The sequence below is a fragment of the Agelaius tricolor genome, unplaced genomic scaffold (assembly GCF_023055355.1).
Source record: "Agelaius tricolor isolate 1412-34295 unplaced genomic scaffold, bAgeTri1.0.p SCAF_6, whole genome shotgun sequence".
NCBI lineage: Eukaryota > Metazoa > Chordata > Aves > Passeriformes > Icteridae > Agelaius > Agelaius tricolor.
The window spans coordinates 44,260,236-44,281,750 of NW_027269266.1; the positions used below are offsets into that span (position 1 = coordinate 44,260,236).

General features: G+C 41.2%; 2 protein-coding genes across 2 annotated transcripts in view; both read left to right on the top strand.

Moving 5' to 3' along the window:
- SACM1L (SAC1 like phosphatidylinositide phosphatase) overlaps window positions 1-14,390 on the top strand; it is a 29,454-nt gene extending 15,064 nt beyond the window's left edge. The window contains exons 7-20 of the mRNA XM_071429609.1: window positions 883-916; window positions 3,557-3,658; window positions 4,404-4,489; window positions 4,692-4,778; window positions 5,213-5,281; window positions 5,370-5,449; window positions 6,949-7,047; window positions 9,560-9,698; window positions 9,927-9,996; window positions 10,087-10,159; window positions 10,609-10,702; window positions 10,787-10,879; window positions 11,556-11,613; window positions 12,295-14,390. Of these exons, the coding sequence (XP_071285710.1) occupies window positions 883-916; window positions 3,557-3,658; window positions 4,404-4,489; window positions 4,692-4,778; window positions 5,213-5,281; window positions 5,370-5,449; window positions 6,949-7,047; window positions 9,560-9,698; window positions 9,927-9,996; window positions 10,087-10,159; window positions 10,609-10,702; window positions 10,787-10,879; window positions 11,556-11,613; window positions 12,295-12,431 (1,221 nt within the window). The 3' untranslated portion in view covers window positions 12,432-14,390. The remainder of the gene's footprint in view (window positions 1-882; window positions 917-3,556; window positions 3,659-4,403; window positions 4,490-4,691; window positions 4,779-5,212; window positions 5,282-5,369; window positions 5,450-6,948; window positions 7,048-9,559; window positions 9,699-9,926; window positions 9,997-10,086; window positions 10,160-10,608; window positions 10,703-10,786; window positions 10,880-11,555; window positions 11,614-12,294) is intronic.
- A 748-nt stretch (window positions 14,391-15,138) lies between these two features.
- Window positions 15,139-21,455, top strand: SNRPD1 (small nuclear ribonucleoprotein D1 polypeptide). Its single transcript, XM_071429617.1, has 4 exons — window positions 15,139-15,292; window positions 15,855-15,931; window positions 18,352-18,543; window positions 20,789-21,455. Exons 1-4 carry the CDS (start codon window positions 15,279-15,281, stop codon window positions 20,863-20,865), a joined length of 360 nt encoding a protein of 119 aa, XP_071285718.1. The 5' UTR covers window positions 15,139-15,278; the 3' UTR covers window positions 20,866-21,455.
- The last annotated feature ends 60 nt before the right edge of the window (window positions 21,456-21,515 follow it).

A 21,515-nucleotide genomic window follows, 5' to 3' on the forward strand; every position in this document is an offset into this window, starting at 1 on the left:
CTATTTCTGCCTTGGTAACCTGTGGAGATGTGCTGGTACATTAGACAGCACTGTTCCAAAAGGCTGGATTGTGCCCTGCTTCTGGAATGTGAAGATAGCAATTAGAGAAGGGCTGTTGTACATATTCCAGGGGCATATTACTGGGTCTAAAGTTTGCATAGTGCTATGCAAATAAAGCTTGGGAAATGAGAGAGAAGCTGTGGTGGGAACAGCAAAGGAAAATCAAGTGTGGCTGGCTAGTGAAAACAGACCTAGGGGGCAAAGCACAGAAACTGAAAAGAGAGATAACTGGTATTTTTAGGCTACGCTTCCCCTCACGTTGATTACAGGTGAAGGTGACTTGATGCAGGAACAGTTTTAGGTAATGTTAAGTGTGGAATTTCTGACTTCTAGTATTGAACTTTGAAGTTTTCTTGGAAGATGGAATGGCAAGATAGGAAAAACCCTGGAACAAGCATTTTGAGCATTTATCACATAAAAATAAGTCTTACTGAAGGCTTCTGTAACTACTGTCTCTGCATATGTCCTTCTGTGGAGATAAAGCAAACACACATGTCAAAGGATTTTCAGCAAGTATTGCTTTATATCTGGTATGTTTGTAGGAGAATAAATGCCGTGTATAGGGAGGACAAAGCAGCTTGCTTTTTGTCCAGGCTGCTTAATTAGGATTAGACTTTTACTTTTTTCTTCCTGCTGATAAGTATTGCATATGTTTCTGCTTTCCCTGAACTTCTTTTCTCAGAAAGGAATGTTTCACCCTAAACAAAAAGTAAATGATATAAAGTATATGAAATTACCACAAAATCCTTAGGCAAAGCATAATCACTCACCTTTTTTGGCTACTAGTGTTTAATATTTTTCACATGTATTTGTGTTTTTCAGATCCATAGGTTTGCTACACCAGTGATGCATGGATGTATCCTTTTGTTCTGTAAAACTGTGTACTGGAAATGGGTGGTCCAGTAACAAAATGGCTGCTGTGAGGCTGTTCTATTGTTACACTGGCAATTATAACATAGAGCACATTGTCACAAATAAGTTATAGTTTGCTCATATATGGGTGTTACATATTGTTTGATAGTCTACTCGTGTGTTAACTCCCTGGAATATTCTGCTGTATGGGTTTAATGTATTTGATTTTACAGTCTTGGTTTGCATAACTGTCAATAGGAAGGTTAAGATTAATATGGCAGATGCTCTCCCACCAGCTTTAGTACTTTTTTATCTTGCTATAAGGATGCATTTAATTTAGATACAAAATAAGGGAGGACAGTTTTGACTTGAAGGAGTGCTTATGGATGTTGATGACTAAAAGGAAAAATTCTGCTGAAGGCTCCTGGGATGCTTTTCCTGGGCAGCTGCTTTTTCTGCACCAACACTTTGGGAAACAGCCTTTTTAGCAAAGCAGTCATGAGTTTATTTTTGAGAAGGGATCAATGCTGCAAGGAAGCTGAATGCTTTCTGGAGGCAGTGTGTGATAAGCAGTAAGTCCCAGGTAGTTGTTCCTGGACTGACAGTATGAAAAAGACTGGCAAGAGTGGACGGAGCAACTCATGCCAGGTTCTGCTTTGTTCATCCATTGCAAAGGCCCCTCAGGTGTGTGCAGGGAATGGTTTCCAGATGGAATCAGTTGATCTGATAGGACTGTCAGCAGCTGGAAGATCTCCAGTACTTTCCTGTGACTTCATTTAATGGAAAATGTTGTGGGAGTAGGCAGAGAGACAAAGGAACGATAGCAAAAGGGAGGCATTGAAACACCCTAATCCTTATCCTGCTGGTTCTGGGTAAATTGCAATTAACAACTGACAGACTGCAATTAACACCTTCCTCGAGCCTGTTTTTCACTGTATAAAAATTAGCATAAGTAATATTTGTTTAAAATAGAATTACAGCAAAACCTTAGACAACACAGGAATTGGAAGAAATCAGTAAAAATGCTAGGAAGACCCCACAGCAGAATTGTTACAGTGCCACTAGCAGATAGTTCAATAATATCAAAGTTGCTTTTTTTATTTCCCCATATGAACCCAAATATATTTTTTCAACTACGTGTGCTGGGCTTCTAGTCTTGCAGTGATGAGAAATAATGGACTTGGATAGTTGAGATTTTAATCACCTGAAGCCCTGAACTACATTTAGTATTTACCTTGCTGCTCCAAACCAAAGAACAGTACTAAAGTTCTTTAGCCCTACTAAAGAACAGTAAATTCTGTCTTGTCCTTAACTGTATACTAGGAAGTTGCTAATAGCAAGTTGTCATTTTAAATGAGCACAGATTGCCTACAGAAAATAGGCTGACAATTGCTAAGCAGCTAATGTTAGAGGTAATCTTTCTTGCAGAATACTGTTGGCTGTGCAAATGTTGAATTAAAGGGTAGAGGACCTGGCAGTAATTTTCCAGGGAAAGGGAAACAGAAGAATGGGTATTTTTCAGCCTTAATTTATGAATTGAGAGAACATTCTGGATGGGGACAATTTGTATTATATTTGGGGGGTTGTTTACAAACAGTAATGGCATAAATACAAACAGAAATCAGGATGACTCATGTATGAAATCAGTGTGTTCTTTAACAGAGCTGAGGTGCTCATGTGTGACACAGCTGCTTTATATCCCATTTGAATAATAGATACAGAACCTAAATTTCACTTGAGACAAAGTATCTAGACTCCTCAAAGAGAAGACTGCAGTAGACTAATTTAAAATTTGACTATTTTGATCTTTTACTTGCTTTAAAGTGATAGGTTTCAGTTTTTAGGGGCAAAACATGCAAACTGGTGAATCTACCTGGAGAAATTTTTCATGAGTGCTGGTCTCTATTAGACTTGATAGCTTACTGCAGTCCCAAATAAGTGCCACTATAAGTAGCATGAAACAAGAGTAAAGCTGAAACTCATTGTCGTTGCCCCTGTTTGTTGGTTAGTCCCGGGTGCATTTGGCACTTTGGGTATGTAGCCTGGGCTACAGGAAACCATTCTTGTGTGAGAAGTTCAGACTGGAGTCTTGATGTGTGTTCATTCTCTTTTTCTTCACACAGATTAGAAAGCCAGTCTATTTTACTGCTAGTTCTGGCATTTGTAGATGTGATGTATGTTGCACTTACAGGTGCAAAATGTATACCCCAAGATATTTACTCTTCTAAAAGCCTAGAAAAAAATTTGAAGAGGTATTTTTGAAGTAGTTGTTAATTTTTAAAACAATAGGGGCAAGAAACTATTAAGGTAGTCTAATGAAATTATGGATTAGATGGATTCCTAATTTTTAATTAGGACCATAAGACCCTGAATAAACTTCTTTAGAATCACATTTTCTCAAAATTACAGGAGTTTTAATGATTGTTCATCAGTGACATCACCATAGAGTGTTGTTTTGCATTGTGCATATTGATCCTAATATTGTTACTGTCTCTCCAGTTAAGTGTTCAACTGTTGTTGGGGTGACAAATGTTTACAGATTTATTTGAATGTAGTTCTCTTGATTCCTTAAAGTTTCCTACCTGTTGATGTGTAAAAATATCCTAATGAAACATTGGGGTTTTTCCTGAGTGTTGTTCATCAGTTATCACTATGCACTCTTGTTCTATTAATGGCAAGTGTTTTGACTGGCTGCTTATTTCCAGAAGAAGCTGTTTCAGGGCTGGTGTACGCTACTATGTAAGAGGTAAAAGAAAAAACTGATTTATGTGTTCCATCTGCGCATGTGAGTTACCTTTAAGAGTAATTGCTGGATAATGGCATGCAAAAAACCCATTGTTTAGTTTGTCTTGGTTCTTCCTCCAAAGAAAATATTAAGAACTGAAGCATTTTTTGGTATTTATTAAAACTTACTCTTCTTCATATCTTTAAGACATAACTGCAAAAGTTTTGTAGTGATTTTTAGCAGATGGCTGTTTTCATTGATGCTAAATGCGAGTGTGTAATACCCCTTTTGGTCTAGAGGTAAATCCTGATAAGAGCATCACTGGTGCTGGCAGGGGAGCCCTGAGTGGTGTTCTCTAATTGTTTCAAGTTAAAAAGCAAACAGGGCAATGAATTTAAATTACTTTTTCTGTTCTTAGTCCCAACATACATGCTTTTGAAGAAATTTGTCCGTTTCTGCAGTACCATTGTAACCGAATTGTGAATATTTTGGTGTAAGAGCACTGGTATTTTTTTTCATATTAAATGATAATCTGTAGTGCTAGAAATACCAAAATGTGTTAATGTGTTAACTTAAAGAAGCACAGTTCTGCTTAAATTTGGTACAGATCATATGAAACTTTTACCAAGGTTGTGTTTAATTTTATGTTGTCAGGCAGCTCTGTGCTTCCTGTGAGGGCTTGGAAGGGCAGGAAGCTTTTTGCTGATGTGCTGTCACTGTTTTGCAGGCAGGCTGAGCCAGCTAACATGGTCTTTTTCCTTCACAGGTATTGATTCAGAAGGGCACGCTGCTAACTTTGTTGAGACAGAACAAATTGTGCATTACAAGGGGAGCAAAGCATCGTTTGTTCAGGTAAAGTCACTGTAAGAAACATAGATACGTAGATAGATAGCTCTGTCTGTGCTTTTAAATATAGATTGCATATAAGATATGCAAATAAAACTAAACAAACAGACTGAATTAGTTTAACAAAATAAACCTGTCTGCTTTATTTTTAAATGTCAAGTGGATTTTGTAAATTCTGCTGTTTAAAACCATTACCATTCTTTTGCAGACTCGAGGATCTATTCCTTTTTTCTGGTCTCAAAGACCAAACCTCAAGTATAAACCAAAGCCACAGATCAGCAAGTCAGTAAACCATGTATGTGAGTGTTTTTGTCTTGGGGTTTTAACATGTTACTGGGCTCATGTTTGTGTGATAGGGTTGCAAACTGTAATCAGAAGAATAAAAATCAGCAATACTGGATTGAGCATTATTTTTTAAAAGTAATAGCAAGAAACCTTGTACTTCTTATAATGAATTAGAAGGCTGAAAAAATGCAGGCATCAATGGGAGTAGTTTCTCTTTGGATCCAGTTTGCAGCAGTTTTAGTATCTGTACAATACTCTTTATCTGTAGCATGTTTAATGAGGAGAACTGAGTGGACTGGGAGGAGGAAAGTGGGAATGTTTTGGCACAATAGAGAACATCAAACAGTTATAAGAATCATCAAAAATATTATAATGGTGGTTCCTTGTGAAGCACAGATCTTAATAGTAGTGTACATCTGTCAACCCATTTCCTTTCTCTTCTAGATGGATGGCTTCCAAAGACATTTTGACTCACAAATAATTAGCTATGGAAAGCAAATGATTGTCAACTTGGTATGCTTTCACTTGTTCTTCCTGAAAAAGTTGTTGTTCTTTTAAGCAGGCTTCTGAGTAATTCTGTCTTTGTTTTTGCTTTTCCCAGGTTAACCAAAAAGGCTCAGAGAAGCCTCTTGAGCAAACCTTTTCAAAAATGGTGAACAGCATGGCAAATGGAATGGTCAGGTACATGTGACATGAAGTGACACATTTTGTGTTACAAGTTAAGCATTCCCTCTGAGACTCACAGAGGGGTCAGCTCTTCAGGGGCCTTTACCAGTTCTGTGATTTGTTTGCATTTTATGTTTATGAAGTAACTTGCTAAGAGAGGACACAGGCAGAATAAGGAAGGAAATTAAGAGGCAATGGTAATTCCAGTATTGGAGCCATAGTATGCAATGGAGATTGTCTGCATTTTGGGAAAAAGAAAATCATGCCCTGTAGAACTAGCTTCTGGCAAAAGGGCTTGGTTACATTGCTAACTTAGTGAGGGAGTGCTAAGTGTTAGCAAAACTGGATGGAACAGTAAGGGGAACAAACAATTTAAATGCCTGGAGCTCAGTGTAACAATGGGCCAAGAGTGGAGAATCCAGTTGGATTATGAGAAATTCCATCTCTTTGTGGGATACAGAGTGCAGTACACAATTTTGCAACCTGTCTGTGCTTGCTTTTGTTAATTTCTGGAGGGAGAGCTTGTGTCCAACTCACACAGCTATTTGCCCCTCTACCTTATCCTTGAAATTACTGTGCCATGGTTTTTTTATTCTGTGCATATTTGCTATAAAGTCATCTGGTTTAAACCAAGATGTGAAATGATGTGAAGGTGCATTTTGGTAATGTACTGTGTATGTTCAAAAGTGGTGTTTGGCAGCCCTATTTTACTACGACTATCAAAATCCACTTTCTTGGTTAATTGTTTTTGATGGTGTTGACCTGCCAGAGTCAAACTCGAGACTTCAGTTATTTGTTTCAGTGTTCATCTTTCTTCATGCATAGTCCTGAAATCTTGTCAAATAACTTTTGGGTTATGAATGCTTGAGGGGAGGAGTGTAATGCCCTGTTATTCATAGCAAACATATACACATAAATGTTTAATTAATCAAGTACCACTCATTTAGAGTACTTCTTGCCAGAAATCAGCTGTTAAAATTTTGTTCCAAGTCAGTAGCTGCTTAATTTTCTTATGACAGTTAGGTTAGCTAAACCTAACTGTTCTAAACAGAACCTGTCTCAGGTTTCTAGAGTTACAGAGGGAATTATGTCAGCAAAAAATGTTGGATTTCAACACCTGTGTCTAGTTCAAAGTGAACAGAGAACAAAAGAATCCTGGTGGGGGAAAAAAAAAGACATTAAGATTTGTATCCCTTCTGTACTTTCTGGAGGACAAATATTAGCCAGAACATTGAATGGAACATACACAGAACTTGGAACACAATGTGTGCTTCCCCAGACTAATGGCATTTTGCAAAGAATTTTTAATGGTGTCAACATTCGCACTAAGGGTGCAGCATCAGGAAGATGACTTTCAGTACAACTGCAGATTTTGCCAGTCCTCTGTCATCTCTGAAGAAAAACAAGTCCTCTGTCACTACCTGTTTTATAGATCAGCCTCTTACTGTAGAATTTTCTGTAACCTTCACTGCAGTACATACATAATCTGAAAAAGTGCTTTTCTCTCTGAACAGATACGTGGCGTTTGACTTCCATAAAGAGTGCAGTCGGATGAGGTGGGATCGGCTTCAGATTTTGATGGATCAACTGGCAGACCAGCAAGATGAGTTCAGGTAAGGCTCTGCAGTTCTTTCACCTCTGTGCTGTTAAAATGAGACAACTTCTCAGAGTTTCTATTGTCTTGCATTAAGGCACAGTAATACAGACCTTCTGTAGTCATCTGTGAAGAAGGTGCATCTGTGTGCATTAGTGTGTCCATGTCTCTGGTGTCTTGCTGACACCATGTGTAAGGTTAGACATGAGGTTGGGGATTGGATAAAGAGCCCACGTTGCCTCTCCATCAAGTGGGTCTGAGAATTGCAGCAACCCTGAGTTGTGACAAGAGCTGCCTTTGTAAGGTTGGGTGGAGAGTTGGACAAAGAAATGAATGTGCATACAACTGGAGCTATTTAAAAGCAAGTCTCTTTAGGTTCTATTTGTTTTCATTCATAGTAATTCCGGGTCGTGTTGACAGCAAACTGTTCTGCCTTGTAGTGTAAAACACTGGGTGTTCCTTCCACAGGCATTTGTAAAAGTGTTTTCTCTAACACAAGTTGTTGTGGCTCCAAACCTTGCATTGGCATTGGTTGTTACCCCTTGCTAATATAACTAACCCACAGGCAAACACATTCTTATTTTCTATATCAAAATACACAAAATGTCCAAATCAATTTAAATCTTTAGTTCCATAAGTAGATTTTTGGTCATAGCTACTTGTAGACCTGTAGATTGCTAGGGAAATAGTTTAGTTTGTTCTGCTTTTCTGATTGCTTCCTTCCTGTTCTTGAAGCCTTATGACTAAAGCACAAAGTAGATTAGCTAAAACATTAGAAAACTAGCAGTGGTATAGTCTGTCCTGACAAAATAAAATGAGGTAAGGTGTGGACTAGAACAAGAGTCTTGTTAACAAAGTCTCTTGCCTGGAGTGATGGCTACAGGAATGATATAAATTAATCAGCTTATAGTTAATATTCTCTGTCTACCACAAAAAAACAATGAATAAATGAATAAATGAATAAATTGACTTTGAGCACCTCAAATAAGGAGAAATAAGATTGCAGTTTTTTCTTATATAGCAAGGTTCCTTTATTCTTAGAATTAATACTGAATCCTTTAACTTGTTTACTGTCAGCTGCCACTGGAGGCATAGAAAATAACCAGATTTCCTTGAAATGAAAACTTAAAAAAAGCCATCTCTAAAACAAGATATAAAATTGAAGACTCATTCTCAAGGCTGGCTCTAACTTGTTTTATTTCATTTGTAACGACTGTTGCTTAAATAGGAACAGAAAAGTCTGAGTTTTAATCTTCACAGAAAATAGTTTTGCAACCCCTAGGGAGGTAAACAACACTTATTTTCTGCAGGCTAAATCCAGTTGTGGAAGATCTGTCAGAAAGGAGAGCTGGGTTTGTGGAGGTGTTCTTTGTTAGTTTTTTAATTTTTTGTAGCAGCTATAGGAGATGCAGCATTTAAGAACAGACATTTCTAGTTAAATAGGATAATAAAAAACTATCTTATCCTAATATCTGTTGTAGCCAGAACCTGGGGGGAAAAGGAAGACTTCACGAGTATTATTGTCGCTGTAGTCTTCAACAATGTAAAACATGGTGTAACAGAACTAGCTCAAGAGTGGTGAAAATTACGCTTAAGAAGAAAAAACAAGGTTAATCAAAGTAAATTCATGTGTTTCTAAGGCTCCTGATAAAAATGCTGAGGCTCTTGATAAAAATGCTCTACAGTAAGAGTGGATTATATGCTAATCCAGAGTTCATAATTACATATTGGAGTAACTTAATCTATGGATTGTAATCTGTAAAACTGTAGAAAACTGGAAGTTTTGTGCTGTGGCAGGACAGGCATATTTCTGTCCCATTCACACATCCAACTGATAAGTAGATTGGAATATTTGTTTTGTTGTAATGCATATCTGCAATTCAGTATTTAAAATGAGCTGTTTGCCATCAACTGCTGGAAAAACCTGGTTTAGTGGATTTAAAAGATGGAGGTAATAATTAGCATATGCAAGGTGGAATATCTGGTTCCCCCCCATGTTCATATAATGGAGAGAATAGCATGTGACAGTAGCAGATTCTTCCATATTTTGCAAGCACCCTTAAAAAATCTGAGTACCTTCCTGGAAGAAATGTGCCTGACAGCTTTTTATGCATTGGTGACTGGGTTGAACTGGTGACCACTTACCAACAAATCTGGTTACTTCTGCTGCTAAGCTCTGCTAATGATTTTCATATCTGTGGAGCTGGGACACTAAAATAACTGGAAAAAAATCCCACAAGTCCCTGATTTTTGCACCAGAAGTTGCTCTTCCCAGTAGCATATAACTCAATATTGCTGATTGACTTTCTGAATGGTAGGAGTGAATACTGCCCTGAGATTGTTAAATGTTCATGCATTGGTGCTGTTTTTCAGCATGGCAGGAATTCAGGGAGACATCAAAGTTTGAAGACATGGCTGAGCACTCATCAAATGCTCAGGACAGTTGTGGTTGGGTTGTTAGGATATTTACATGTGAAACCATGTGGTTTATATGGACTGTTATCTCTAAATATGTATGTTGTGTGTGTTAGTTACTTTCTAGTTGACTCGGAGGGTAAAACTGTGACTCAGCAGGAAGGAACGTTCCGCAGTAACTGCATGGACTGCCTGGATCGGACTAACGTCATCCAGAGCTTGTTGGCACGCAGGTCTCTGCAGGCCCAGCTGCAGGTAAATGCTTTACTCTTCTTTGACAAGCTGGAAGAGGAGAGAGGCTTTTCTTTTGGAATGGAAATGTCATTTGGATGCTCCAGTAAGAGCTTGCATAGTGGAGTTACTGTACTACTTACCTGAGCTGCATTGACTAGACTCAAGTTTGATAAATACAGCCTTTTTTGAAAGCAAATCCTAATTTTTCTATCAAACTCCTAGCAAGCCTCAGTGTGCTTTTTATTCCAGAGACTTGGTGTTCTGCATGTGGGACAGAGAATTGAAGAGCAGGCAGACTTTGAGAAAATCTACAAAAATGGTAGGCTGTTTATAGAGTTCAAACAATGACTTTTTCTCTGCAAAGAGTATATAACTTCCTTAATATTTCTTATCATTTTCCTATTCACAGCATGGGCTGATAATGCTAATGCTTGTGCCAAACAATATGCTGGAACTGGTGCCTTAAAGACCGATTACACAAGGCAAGTCAGCATTTCTTGTAAGGGCCTTCTGGGTTTTTAAGCATGTTTGGGATTTCCTTCAAGCCCTCATATCTGAGAAGGTTATTAATCTGGGGCTGAGGCTATAAATGAGTTTTTTGCAATGGTTCAGTTGGTAAAAAGTCAGACTAAAATCTCCAGATTCCATGCTGTGTTTATATGAAAGTAAAGGCTATTTGGAAATGAAAACCAAGGCAGTGTGCCATGAAGATGCACATTTATGTTGTCTGATGGAAAGAAGTGTAATTTTATTTTACAATTTTGTTACAAGTATGTGTGGTAGTAATGCAGAGGCAGCACTAGATAAATGTATTCCTGTGCAGGTGTTCATTTAATGTAGTACACATCTGGATAGTGACAGAATGTAAATCTGAAATTATAGTCCTCAATGCATACATATATTACATATTGTTCACAATTTCCCTTTGCAGAACTGGGAAGAGAACTCAGTGGGGCTTAATAATGGATGGCTGGAACTCATTAATACGTTACTACAAAAACAACTTTTCTGATGGATTTAGACAAGTAAGTAAAGCTTTTAACCATGGGGAAGTGTATTTGATAAACATTGTTGTGCATTCTAACTCTTGCCCTCCCTTTCTCTTCCAGGATGCGATTGATCTTTTTCTTGGAAATTATTCAGTGGATGAAGTAGAACCTGCTAGTCCTTTACATGTCAAGAAGGATTGGAAGTTCTTAGCTGTGAGTATGGAGACTTTATTTGTAGTAAGAGAAACACAACAATTCAGTCACTGGCTTCATTATGCCTGAGTAGGACTTGTCTGTTAGTCATGAAGCATCCCTGTAATCTGGTAATGTTTCTGTGACACCTGCTTATAGGATTAAACCCAGACTGTTCCCTTGACAGAAAATGGAGTGTCCTTGAGGTATTGGAAAATCTGCTGCTTGCTTTTTTTCAAATACCCTTCACCAGGTGGAAGGGGGAAACTTCTACTAGTCACTATCAATGACTGTTGTCTTCTGCAGAAGAATCTTGTGGACTTCTTTTCTCACACTTCATGCGGGAGCATAGATTGTAACACAAAACCCCCATTCTTTTCACTTTTTTCACCTTTCCCTTCCTGTTTGGAAATGGGATTTGGGAACATAATGGGTTTAACTGGTGTATTTATTTGTTTTTTAAACAAAGCATACTCCTCAACCTCTCTTTTAATGCACATTGTATTTCAATGCTAAACATAATTATTAAATAGAGTCTTCCAGATTCTGGAACTATCCAAACATTTATTTGTACCTGAATGCAGGTGAATTGAGAAGCAAAGCAAGTAAATAGCTTAACAGTACCATCCATCTTAAAAGAAATGAAGGAATATATGTACTGCTGTATCAAGTGATTATTCTGTTTCTCTTTCCTCAGTTGCCTATTATTATGGTGGTTGCTTTCTCCATGTGCATTATTTGTTTGCTAATGGCTGGTAAGTCACTATTGAGTTTAGTTGTATAAAACTGGCTTATTTCTCTGTGAATTTTGTGTAAATTGTTACCAGTAACTGTTCAGTGTAGAATTGCTTCTCAGTCATTCTAAAAGGTGCTTGAGCATGGCTCTGGAGACTGAAGTTTAGCACTGTATCATTAGTGTGGAAAAAATGGAGATGCTATAGAAAACAATATTAAAGCTCATGCAGAAGTCAATTAAGGGACAGTTAATTATCTCCAAATTTAGATGCACCTGTAGCTTTACTGTAGGCTGGATGAAGCCCCAGAGGAATACCTATCTAATTTTGGGCAGAAAGACAATTCAGAGCTGTCAGATACAGGCATAAGCCTGGTTCTGATGGATTTCCCTTTAATCTAAATCTGTGTTGGGAGTGGTGAAGGTTTTTGCCTTCTGCTTTTGCCTTGAATTTTCTAACATTGTTGCCAGTAGAGTTCTTGGCTGACTTCCATAGATCTCTGTTCAATGTATTCCAAGAACTGTGTGGCAAGTACAAATATTCCAAAGTAAGGAAACAGAAGAAGATTTGTGTAAGACTTCTGGTTTCATTTGACAACAAATCTCTGAGGGAGAGCTTGAAATATTTGCATTTGTCCTAAAGTAAAACTGTCTGCTAATTGGAGATAATGAGCTAAAAGGTTTATCTGACTCTTCTTGTCAGGTGATACATGGACTGAGACACTGGCCTATGTGCTTTTCTGGGGAAGTGCCAGCTTTGGAACTTTTGCTATCATCCTTTACAACGGCAAGGATTTCGTAGATGCACCCAAGCTGGTCCAGAAGGAGAAGATGGACTGAATTTGTGTGTGTGGAAAGCGGCTTGGTACTGAGGATTCTTCAAGCCACACTTGGAGTCTCTACTGACCTGCTTTCCACACCAAAAATGCCCTTATGAACATTCTTCCTTGTCGGTGGGGGGGTCAGGGGTAAGGAAACGGTGTCCTGTGGTGGTGGTAGCTTTCAACTGAGACCTGACTTGACAGTCTTAGTTGCAATGGTCTTTGGAATATTGCATTAGTGAACAGGGCTCTACTCTTTCTGGGGTAATGCAAAGACAAAAGCCAGCTTTTTGGTGTCTGGAATGTTTTTGGAGCTTAAGTGGACTGCTTAAGTTCATGCTCCACCTGGGTTGTTCCAGCTGGTTTTTTGGCCTTGACAGGAGAGAGCTTTGATGCTGTTCGTGTCTCAAAATACCCAAATGTTGAAGCATTATTAATGGAATATCTGTTAGGGATCTCTGAACAAATATGGCTTCTTACCAATAAAAAGTCCTGGTCCAGACTTACAGCTGGATTACGTTCGTTGTGATAAAGTCTGTGTTAAGGAGTCCTTCGTGCATATTCGTGTGTGGATTCTTTTCACTAAATATGAAAGATTTTTGAATCCTAATGCTATTCTAAAATGAGGTTTATGTCCTGTCTTGTTTATCTACAACTGATGCAATATTCTGCTAATCATTGTTTGGGTGAAAGGGCAGTGTAATTGGATGTTCCTGAAGTTGCAAATGTCTTGCACTGTTTCAATGCTACAGTCTCCATATGAAAATCCAGTAGTTAGCGAGTTAAAATGTAGAATTTTCTTTCTGAAGATGTAAACAAAAATCAAAGAATGTAAAAGTCCTTTGCAGTGTTTATTCAACCTTCCTTATGCTAAAGTTCCAAAGTACTTCATTACTTTAAGAATGGGTCACAACATAAAAGATGAACTTCATATTGTTTTGCTAGTCAGCTGCTTCTATCCTTGGTTATATTGAAATAATTTATGAAAGAAGGAGTAACAGCCTGAGAAGAAAGCAGTAAGTCTAAACTCTGAATTTCTCCTTGGGAGCAGCAGCTTGCTTTTCATGCATGATACTGTAACACAATCTTTTAAGAAAAAAAAATCTGCTGACTAATTTGTGCTGGTTAATGTGTGTCTTTAAATTTAGTGCTTCCAAGCTGTATAAAAATAAGGACCAATTTTAAACTATTTTGTCACTTATTTTATATGGTTTGTTCAAAACCAGACATGGAACTTGCTTAAGGCGCTGTGCATTGTTTAATATTTCCTGTAAGTACAGCTGTATATTCAGATTGCGAGTATAAAATTTAAATGGGGGGAAGGGACAAACATGTAGAATACTACTAGGGCTAGCACAGGTGTCACTATTGAAGCTAGAACACAAAACACTGATACTCCAGTGTTCCCTTGTGTTATGACTGAAAATATGTACAGATCCTTTTCTTTTTTTTTTTTTTTTTTTTTTTCTTTTGCAACTGTTCATTTTAACCTTGAATGTTTCTGGAGGCCTCTCTGGGTTTTGTGTAAACATAACCTGTTCATGAGCACTAGTACTTGCAAGGTATCCGTTTGCATCTAGATGCTATAATGGAAAAATACCAGTTGGTGGCTAACTGGAAAATCCTCCTAACTTAAAATTTTCAAAGGTGAACTCCCTCATGGGCACAAAGTACAAGAACATCATAGACTCAATATTTGAAAGCAGTGGTTCTGGTGGCTCAATGGCAGGTGGAGTTTGAAACTTGGCTCAGTTGTCTTGCAGTCTGGAACTAAGTTGTTGCATCTTTGGTGAAGAACTTGTTGCAGCAAAGACCAAACTTGAATTGCTAATATAAAAGGTTTGTAAGACTTAGAATAATGTAGGTTTTAGAAGTTGGAAGGCACCTGTGTTTCAGTGCTTTGCAAAGAGTCTGTATTTCTAAAATCACAAATGGTGTACTACTCTTAAATGACAATAAAATGTTCAGCTTTTCTAGATGTGCTGTCTGCAGTGCCTTTTGTGCTTTGGAGCAGACTGTTCTCAAATCATTCCTTAGGAGCTGTTTCACACCTGAAGGCTGCTTCAGTTTTGTGTGTGCTCGTTGCAGGGATCATCACTCAACCCATGCTGATCTCGGGCAGAGCCTGGTCTCAGTCTGCACTGTGAGATGTTCTGCTCCTCTCAGCCATGGCTGGGTCTCTGTCTGGAGCACCTGTGCCTGGAGTGCTCCAGTGCTCCATTTCCAGTGTCCCCTCTGCTCAGGGCCAATGGCTCTTTGGCTCTTTCCTCACAAGGGCACCCTTATTGACCATACCAATAGGTGAAAATTCAAGGTGTCTTCCTCCTCTCCCTTTTACCTTCGCTAGGTGAAGAGACTGACAAGCACAGAGAAAATTCTTGCTATTACATTCTTTCTATTCTGGATCGTGAAGCTGTAACTTTTTTTACAATAAATTAGTGTTTTACAGGTTCTAGGCCTTGGATTTTTTTTCCTATTTGTACAGCTCAAAGCAGGTTTAAAACAAAGTACTTTTCTAACATTTATTTTTAATTAAGGAAGGCGAGCTGGTAGATGTAAAACCTTACGAACAGCCAGGCTTTTATAGACCAAGTCCCCTCACTTCTATTCACATTTTTCCCCCATCCCTCTTTTCCACCCTCTCACCTTTTCCCCGCCCTCTCCCCCACGGGCGGCACCGGGCGCTGCCGGCGCTCGCTAAGGGTCCGCCCGCCCGCTAGGGGGCGCTGTGCTGGCAGCGTCCTGGCGCGCGCGGCCCGGCGCGGCCTGACCGAGAGGCGCCTCCGCCCCACCGTGCCAGGGGCTCCGCTCGCCCGGGGCTCCCCGTCCGCCGCCGCTCCGCGCCCGGGGCCGCCCGCCCGCCGCCATGAAGCTCGTCAGGTGAGCGGGTGGGCGCGGATGGGGATGGATGGAGGCGGATTGCCCGCGCCCGGCCGCGGCGGCAGCGCCGGGCGAGCCCGCGCCCTCAGGGCCGCCCCGCGCTCTCCCCTCACCGCGGGCGGGAGCGGGAGCGGCCCGGGATGGGCTGGACAGGGCCGGGCGGGGACCCCGGTGTGAGCCGGGGCCTGCGCGGGTCGCTCAGCAAAGCCCCCGTCCCACTTTTTGGAGGGAAACCCCCCGGAGTGGGCTGGCGTTGCCTTCCCGCGATTGTAACGACTTTTAAAATGGTTCCTTCTCCGTACAATAATGGCCGTTTGGCCTGGAAGTAGATGCTGGATCCGGCAGTAGTGTCACTGAAGCGTCCCAGCTCCCGGTGGCTGGGCAGGACGTGGAGTGTGTCACTGAACATTCCCGGCAGAATCCGTGAGCGCCGGCAGAATCCGTGAGCGCCGTCCGAGGGAGCTCAGGATGCCAAACTGCTGCGTGCTGCCTGTCCAACACGTACGGCTTTGTGTGGAAGTGAACGGGCTGGGTTTTTTTAAAATGCGTTTTTAATTCCCAGGTTTCTAATGAAGCTGAGCCATGAGACTGTGACCATTGAGCTGAAGAATGGGACGCAGGTGCATGGAACGATCACAGGTACGGAAGGATGGGAGGATGCAGCAAAATACTCCCGGTGGCCTTTCGACAGACAATTGGCAGTCCGGGCTTGAATGAATTTTTTGTCCTGTGCTCCCTCTTGCGGGGACCGGCACAGGGAAATGCCGGAGATGGGCTTTGTAATTCAATTCATAGCTTTATGTGCAAGCGCGAGGTGTGTTTGTGTTGCAAAAGTGTCCGGAAATTGTCGGGGGTTGCTGGGAACAGTCGGGAGCTGTGACCAGCCAGCTCTCCATAGGGAACCACGAAAGTACTTGGGAATTTCAGTGGGTCACGGATTGTCTTTGATGTGCAGTAGTGGGTGAGTCCATCCATGCTCAGAGATTTGTTTTAGAGGTTCTGCTGGGAGCTGTAAATTCGCTGTAGCACTGGGAGCCTCTGAGCCCAGCTGCAGCTTTGCCTGCAGACAGGCCCGGGGGGAGGAAGGAAGCAAACTCTTTCAAACCTTGCTCGGTAGTCTCTTGTCATTTTAGTAGCACGGTCACAGAGTCACAGAATGGTTTGGGTTGGAAGGGACATTAAAGATTATCCAGTTCTAACCCTCTGCCATGTGCAGGGATACCCTCCAGTAGACCAGGTTGCTCAAAGGCCCATCTAGCCTAGCCTGGAACACTGCCAGGGATGGGGTATCCACAGCTTCTCTGGGCAACCTTTTCCAGCTCATGTGGGCTAAAATTGGTTAAATTTTGCATGTAGACTAAAAAATAATTATTCCTGTTGAGCGCGTTTTTGTTAAAGCAAGTCTAGATGGAAATGCATATTTGCATATGTTTGATTGTGTGAGAGGCGGGTTTGAGAACGGCAGAGCTGGGTGTGGGATACAGGGCAAAGAGGAATCCTGGCCAAGAGAATCTGCTCCCCCTCTGCTGCCAGAGGTCTGCCCTGTGCTTTCCTGGGGGTTCCTGATTACCAGGTGCTTCTTTATATCACTGAGCTGAAAGTTGCAGGGAATTCTGCAGGGTTTGTTAAGTGGTTCTCACATATTAAAACATGTGCAAGCCATTTTGTTTTCTTTAATAACCTCAGTGAGGGATGTTGCTCTGAGAGTGTTCCCGTGAGCTGTACTTAGAGCAGGTAGATGTGGGTGGGGCGTGTTGTGTTTAATGAGGCAAACCCTCAGGGCTGAGCCGAGGAAGCTGCTGCATCTCCCTTACTAAACTCACCCCCAGGTGGCTTTCAGAAGCTCTTCTGCCCCCGCACTCTTGGAAAAAAAAAAAAGATACAACTCTTGTTGAGTTTGAGTTTTATTCTAGAGGATTGTTGAGGTGCTGTTTTGGCCAGCAGCAATCCGTGGGGATTTGGCAGAGTTCAAAACTGGCATTATTTTGCAGCCAGGTCCATCAGCTTTGATTAAGAGCTGAGGGAGCCAGCTTGGTGCCCGATTGCAGCACGCTCTGCTGAACCCAGCCAGATGGGAAGCAAACACTCTGCTGGGCTCCTGACCTCGCTGCTCTTTCAGGCTTAATTGTTGAGCAAAGCTTCTCTCATTTTCTGGTAAGAATCTGCAAAAACATTGCACAATGTCCTCTTCCTCCCAGCTCTAGGGCAGGAGCAGGGATGAAGGGGCAGGTTTTGTGTAATGCCCCTCACAGCAGCCAAGAGACTGGGTCAGGTGGAGCTGTGTAAAATCCAGAGGGAGGGGGACAGACAGAAAAATAAAATCACTGTCATTTTGATCTTCATAGCTGGAGATCAGATCCCACCTAAAGCTCTATGCAAAATAAAAACTTTGTTGTTGGTTTTTTTTTTTTTTAAATTGCTCCTCACAGCTGTTACACAGTACATGCATCCAGCTGAGGTGTTTTTTCCAGTTTGGAATTGTGCATAACACAGCATAGTGTACACAGTACTGATTCCATACAATTCTTGTGTACTGGCTGTTCTCAGAGTTTGTAACCACAGTGGTTGATCCTTGCAGTGGGGTATTTTCTGAACTTTCACAGAGAATTCACTCTGGTGTTGAATGTATTTTATCAGGAGGTAAATGTTGCTTTTGTGGTTGGATTTTCCTAAGATTTACAGAAAAAGGAATTTACCCAGGTTATTTTTTCTTCTCCAAGGGTTGTTTTTCTTCTTTTTAAAGGACTAAAGATTAGTATTAGCCTTCTGTAATAAGCAATAGTTTATTTGTTGTTCAGAGGAGTTATTTTAGCCATTTACAAAGCAGCTATTGCCAGGACCTGGATAAAGATCTCTAACCATGAGGAGCTAAAGGCCTCTCATGGTAACTGGATAATTCAAGAGAGAAAAGAGATGTAGTTCCATTCTGTGACAGACTGAAGTAATTCATGAGTGGTAGAAGTAGGTGTTGATGAACAGGATAAATCTCATTTCATGTGTGCACTGAAAAGCAGGCAACAAGAGACCTTGTCCCTGAAATGAGGCTTGTGTTGTTTCAGGAGTGGATGTGAGTATGAACACACACCTGAAAGCAGTGAAAATGACTCTGAAGAACAGAGAGCCCGTACAGCTGGAGACCCTGAGTATTCGAGGGAACAACATCCGCTACTTCATTCTGCCTGACAGTTTGCCTCTGGATACTTTGCTAGTGGATGTTGAACCAAAAGTCAAATCCAAGAAAAGAGAAGCAGGTGAGTTTGTGCTTTCCTAGTCTGTGTTTGTTCCGCCTTTGTGTGCATTTTAGTACTGTGTGTCTGAAGGTGTCTGATTGGAGTCTGTCGGTGTCTGCATTTGGCACTGAATTCCTTCATCCCCGAGGGTTTGACATGGCACTGGCTCAGACTGCCTTGCCCACCTCCTTGGCATCTGCAGAGCTTCATTCACATGAAGTTGTGTTATGGCTTTTCTGTTTTTCTAAATGTAAATGTTTATCAGCTTGAGTAAGTCTTAACCTAACTGAGTCTTACAGTTGGCACCCAAAGAGATTTACTTCCTCTTCTCCAGGTGTCTGTGTTTCCTCAGTTTGTATGGGGAGCTTCACACAGATAATAAGTGCAGGACCATATCTCAGATGGTGTTGAATGGTTCGCTGAAATTTGGTGGGGGATAAAAATGGTATCAGTGAATTTGATAGACTTGAGAACTTGAGGGAATCAAGGCTGTATTCCAGTGAGTGCATCTCCAGCTTTGGCTCCCAGCAGTGTTCCAGTCACAGCTCTTCTGCTCTTCCTGGAACTTTTTTTTTCAAAGTGATGCTGAATAAAAATCTTTCTCTTTGGAAGCCTAACAGTATAGACTATAACTCAAGTTTAATCCACACTACTGAAGATGAGTCTCCAGTAAACCCCAGGAAATCAGCAGCAGTATATATTTTGCCCACCAGTTAATCTGTGTGTTTTAAAAACAGTGAGCTGTAAGTGAAAGCTAATTGTGCTCTAGAATCATGTTGTACCATTTCTCCTGTAATTAGTGTTGAAGTATGTGGGCATGCAGGGTGTTCTGCATTGGTGGAGAACCTCAGCTGTGCAGCACCGAGTGTGAGCGCTGCAGCTGCTGCCTTGGTGGGGAATACGGATAAAGCTCCCAGAGGGGCTTAGCTCCTCTCAAGTTCATTAAAACAATCTGACCACACGGAGAAATGAGTGTGGTTGGATTGCTTTTTCCTGAACCTCACGTCGTCATGTGAACGAGAACATCCCTACTTGGTGTCAGCTTTGGGGAAGCAGCCCTGATAGCTCCAGTTACCTCCATTTGATGCTCCCTGCATCCCCAGTGCATGGAAGTGCTCTCAGACCAAAGCTGTGCTGTGCTTTGCCTTAATCCATGAATGCCCTTGGGCTTCAGCAGTGTAAAACCCTTGATTCTGTCCTTAGCAAGTGGTGAGGAAAGGGCAGGACACTGGCTGGGCTGTGTGTGCCACGTGTGCCCTGTGTCCAAGCGTGCTGGCACTTGGTGAGCACAGCTGCCTGCTGATGCTGTCATTCAGCTGGGGCTGATGCTTCCATGGATTTTACAGGGTCAGTGTATTACCAGCAATATAATGACACCTTGCTTAAGTCAAATTTGTCCTGTGTCTCTCCTCCTTCTGTCTCTTCCGAATTTCTAACCTGCATCCCAGAATAATTGTCACAGCCTGCTCCTTGAATGTGGGTGCCAGTGGGTGTCTCTTAGAGAGCCACCCACTGCTGCAGAGTTCAGCATCTTTGTGAGCCCTGCACTCACAAACACCTTTGAAGTGAACCAATAATCTAAAGTTTGCAGAGTGTCCTTGTAACCTGGTGGGTCACATTTCTTTGGGAGACAGAGATGCAAAGGCACGTTATCACCTTATGGATCATATGATATTCAGGAGTTGCTTGTGGCCTGCACTGTCCTATGATTCTGTCTTCCCTTTACAATTAAATAGCAGTAATTAAAACCGGGAGCACACAGTCAAGACCTTTGCCTTAGAATCACACCTGCAATTGGCAGAGGCATCACTGACACCAGTAGGAGCTGGTGGATGCTGGGATCCTTTCAAAACGCTGACCTTCCACATGGTGCCTGAGACAAGATGGGTTTGGGAATCTCACAGTTTGTCAAAATTTGCATTTCTCTCTAAAAAAACCTAGACTGTATATATATAGAAAAAGAATGAATCCTGGTTTCCTGTCAGAATACTCAGTCATTTGGGAGCAGCCAACTATTTTATGTCCTTGTTTTCTGCAGTGAATCCAAGGACAGACAGTAGTCTCTGGAAGTTGTATACTGGAAGAACTAACACAAAAGATGAAAATAGTACATGAAACTTACTGAGCATTAACAGACTTAATACCTAATGTAATGTCTTATCACAGGGAAGCAGTGTGGTGATTATGCTCGATACAGAATGTTTTAATCAAAAAGAAAGGATTCCTCGGTCTCACTTTATTTTCTCTTTTTCTTTTGCCTGCCAAGTTGCTGGAAGAGGCCGTGGAAGAGGCCGTGGCAGAGGCCGAGGTCGTGGAAGAGGAAGAGGAGGCCCAAGACGATAACTTCTCATCATATTCTGGGCAATTTCTGGGCAATTTTGGGCAATTACCATATTCTAGGCAATTTCAGGTTTATTTTGTACAGGTGTTGTTTATGGTATCCATTTTTAATAAACAGAAATGTGAAAAGGTGTCTTTCCTTTGTTAGCAAAGCCTGGGGAGGGAGGCAGGTGTGTTCTTTTTCTAGGGCTGTTGCAGACTATACAGATCTTGGTTGTCACTGTCGAGATTTTGCCCATCCCTGGGGGCTGTACAATTCCTCTTGCTTTTTGCCCCAGAACGAGAGACTTGTGTTGTGTTTCCACAGTGTTTGAAATGAATCCCTCTTTTCTAAGGCACTTGCCATCTTCTAATGGTTCCATAGTTAACATGCTGTATTAAGAACCCCTGTCCCGTGACTGTGTCTCTAATACTGTTCTTCAGAGCAGCCTTTTCTAAAGTTCATAGATATAATTTTAATGTTTTCTATTACATGAAGCTTGCAATTTAAACAATGTTGCTTTCTTTATAAAACATTTGCACAGGGAAATTAACCAGGTCCATGGAACTGCTGGATTGTTACCTCTGATGATTAAAGAATACCTGGATATGAACTTTGTCAAAGCTAATTATATGGCATGCTGTTGTTTAGGTGGGGCTCGTAAAGCAGCTTT

Coding starts and splice junctions, on each gene's coding strand:
- SNRPD1 (XM_071429617.1), top strand. Junction 15,932..18,351: donor GGTGCATGGAACGATCACAG/GTACGGAAGGAT, acceptor GTGTTGTTTCAG/GAGTGGATGTGAGTATGAAC. Junction 18,544..20,788: donor ATCCAAGAAAAGAGAAGCAG/GTGAGTTTGTGC, acceptor TTGCCTGCCAAG/TTGCTGGAAGAGGCCGTGGA.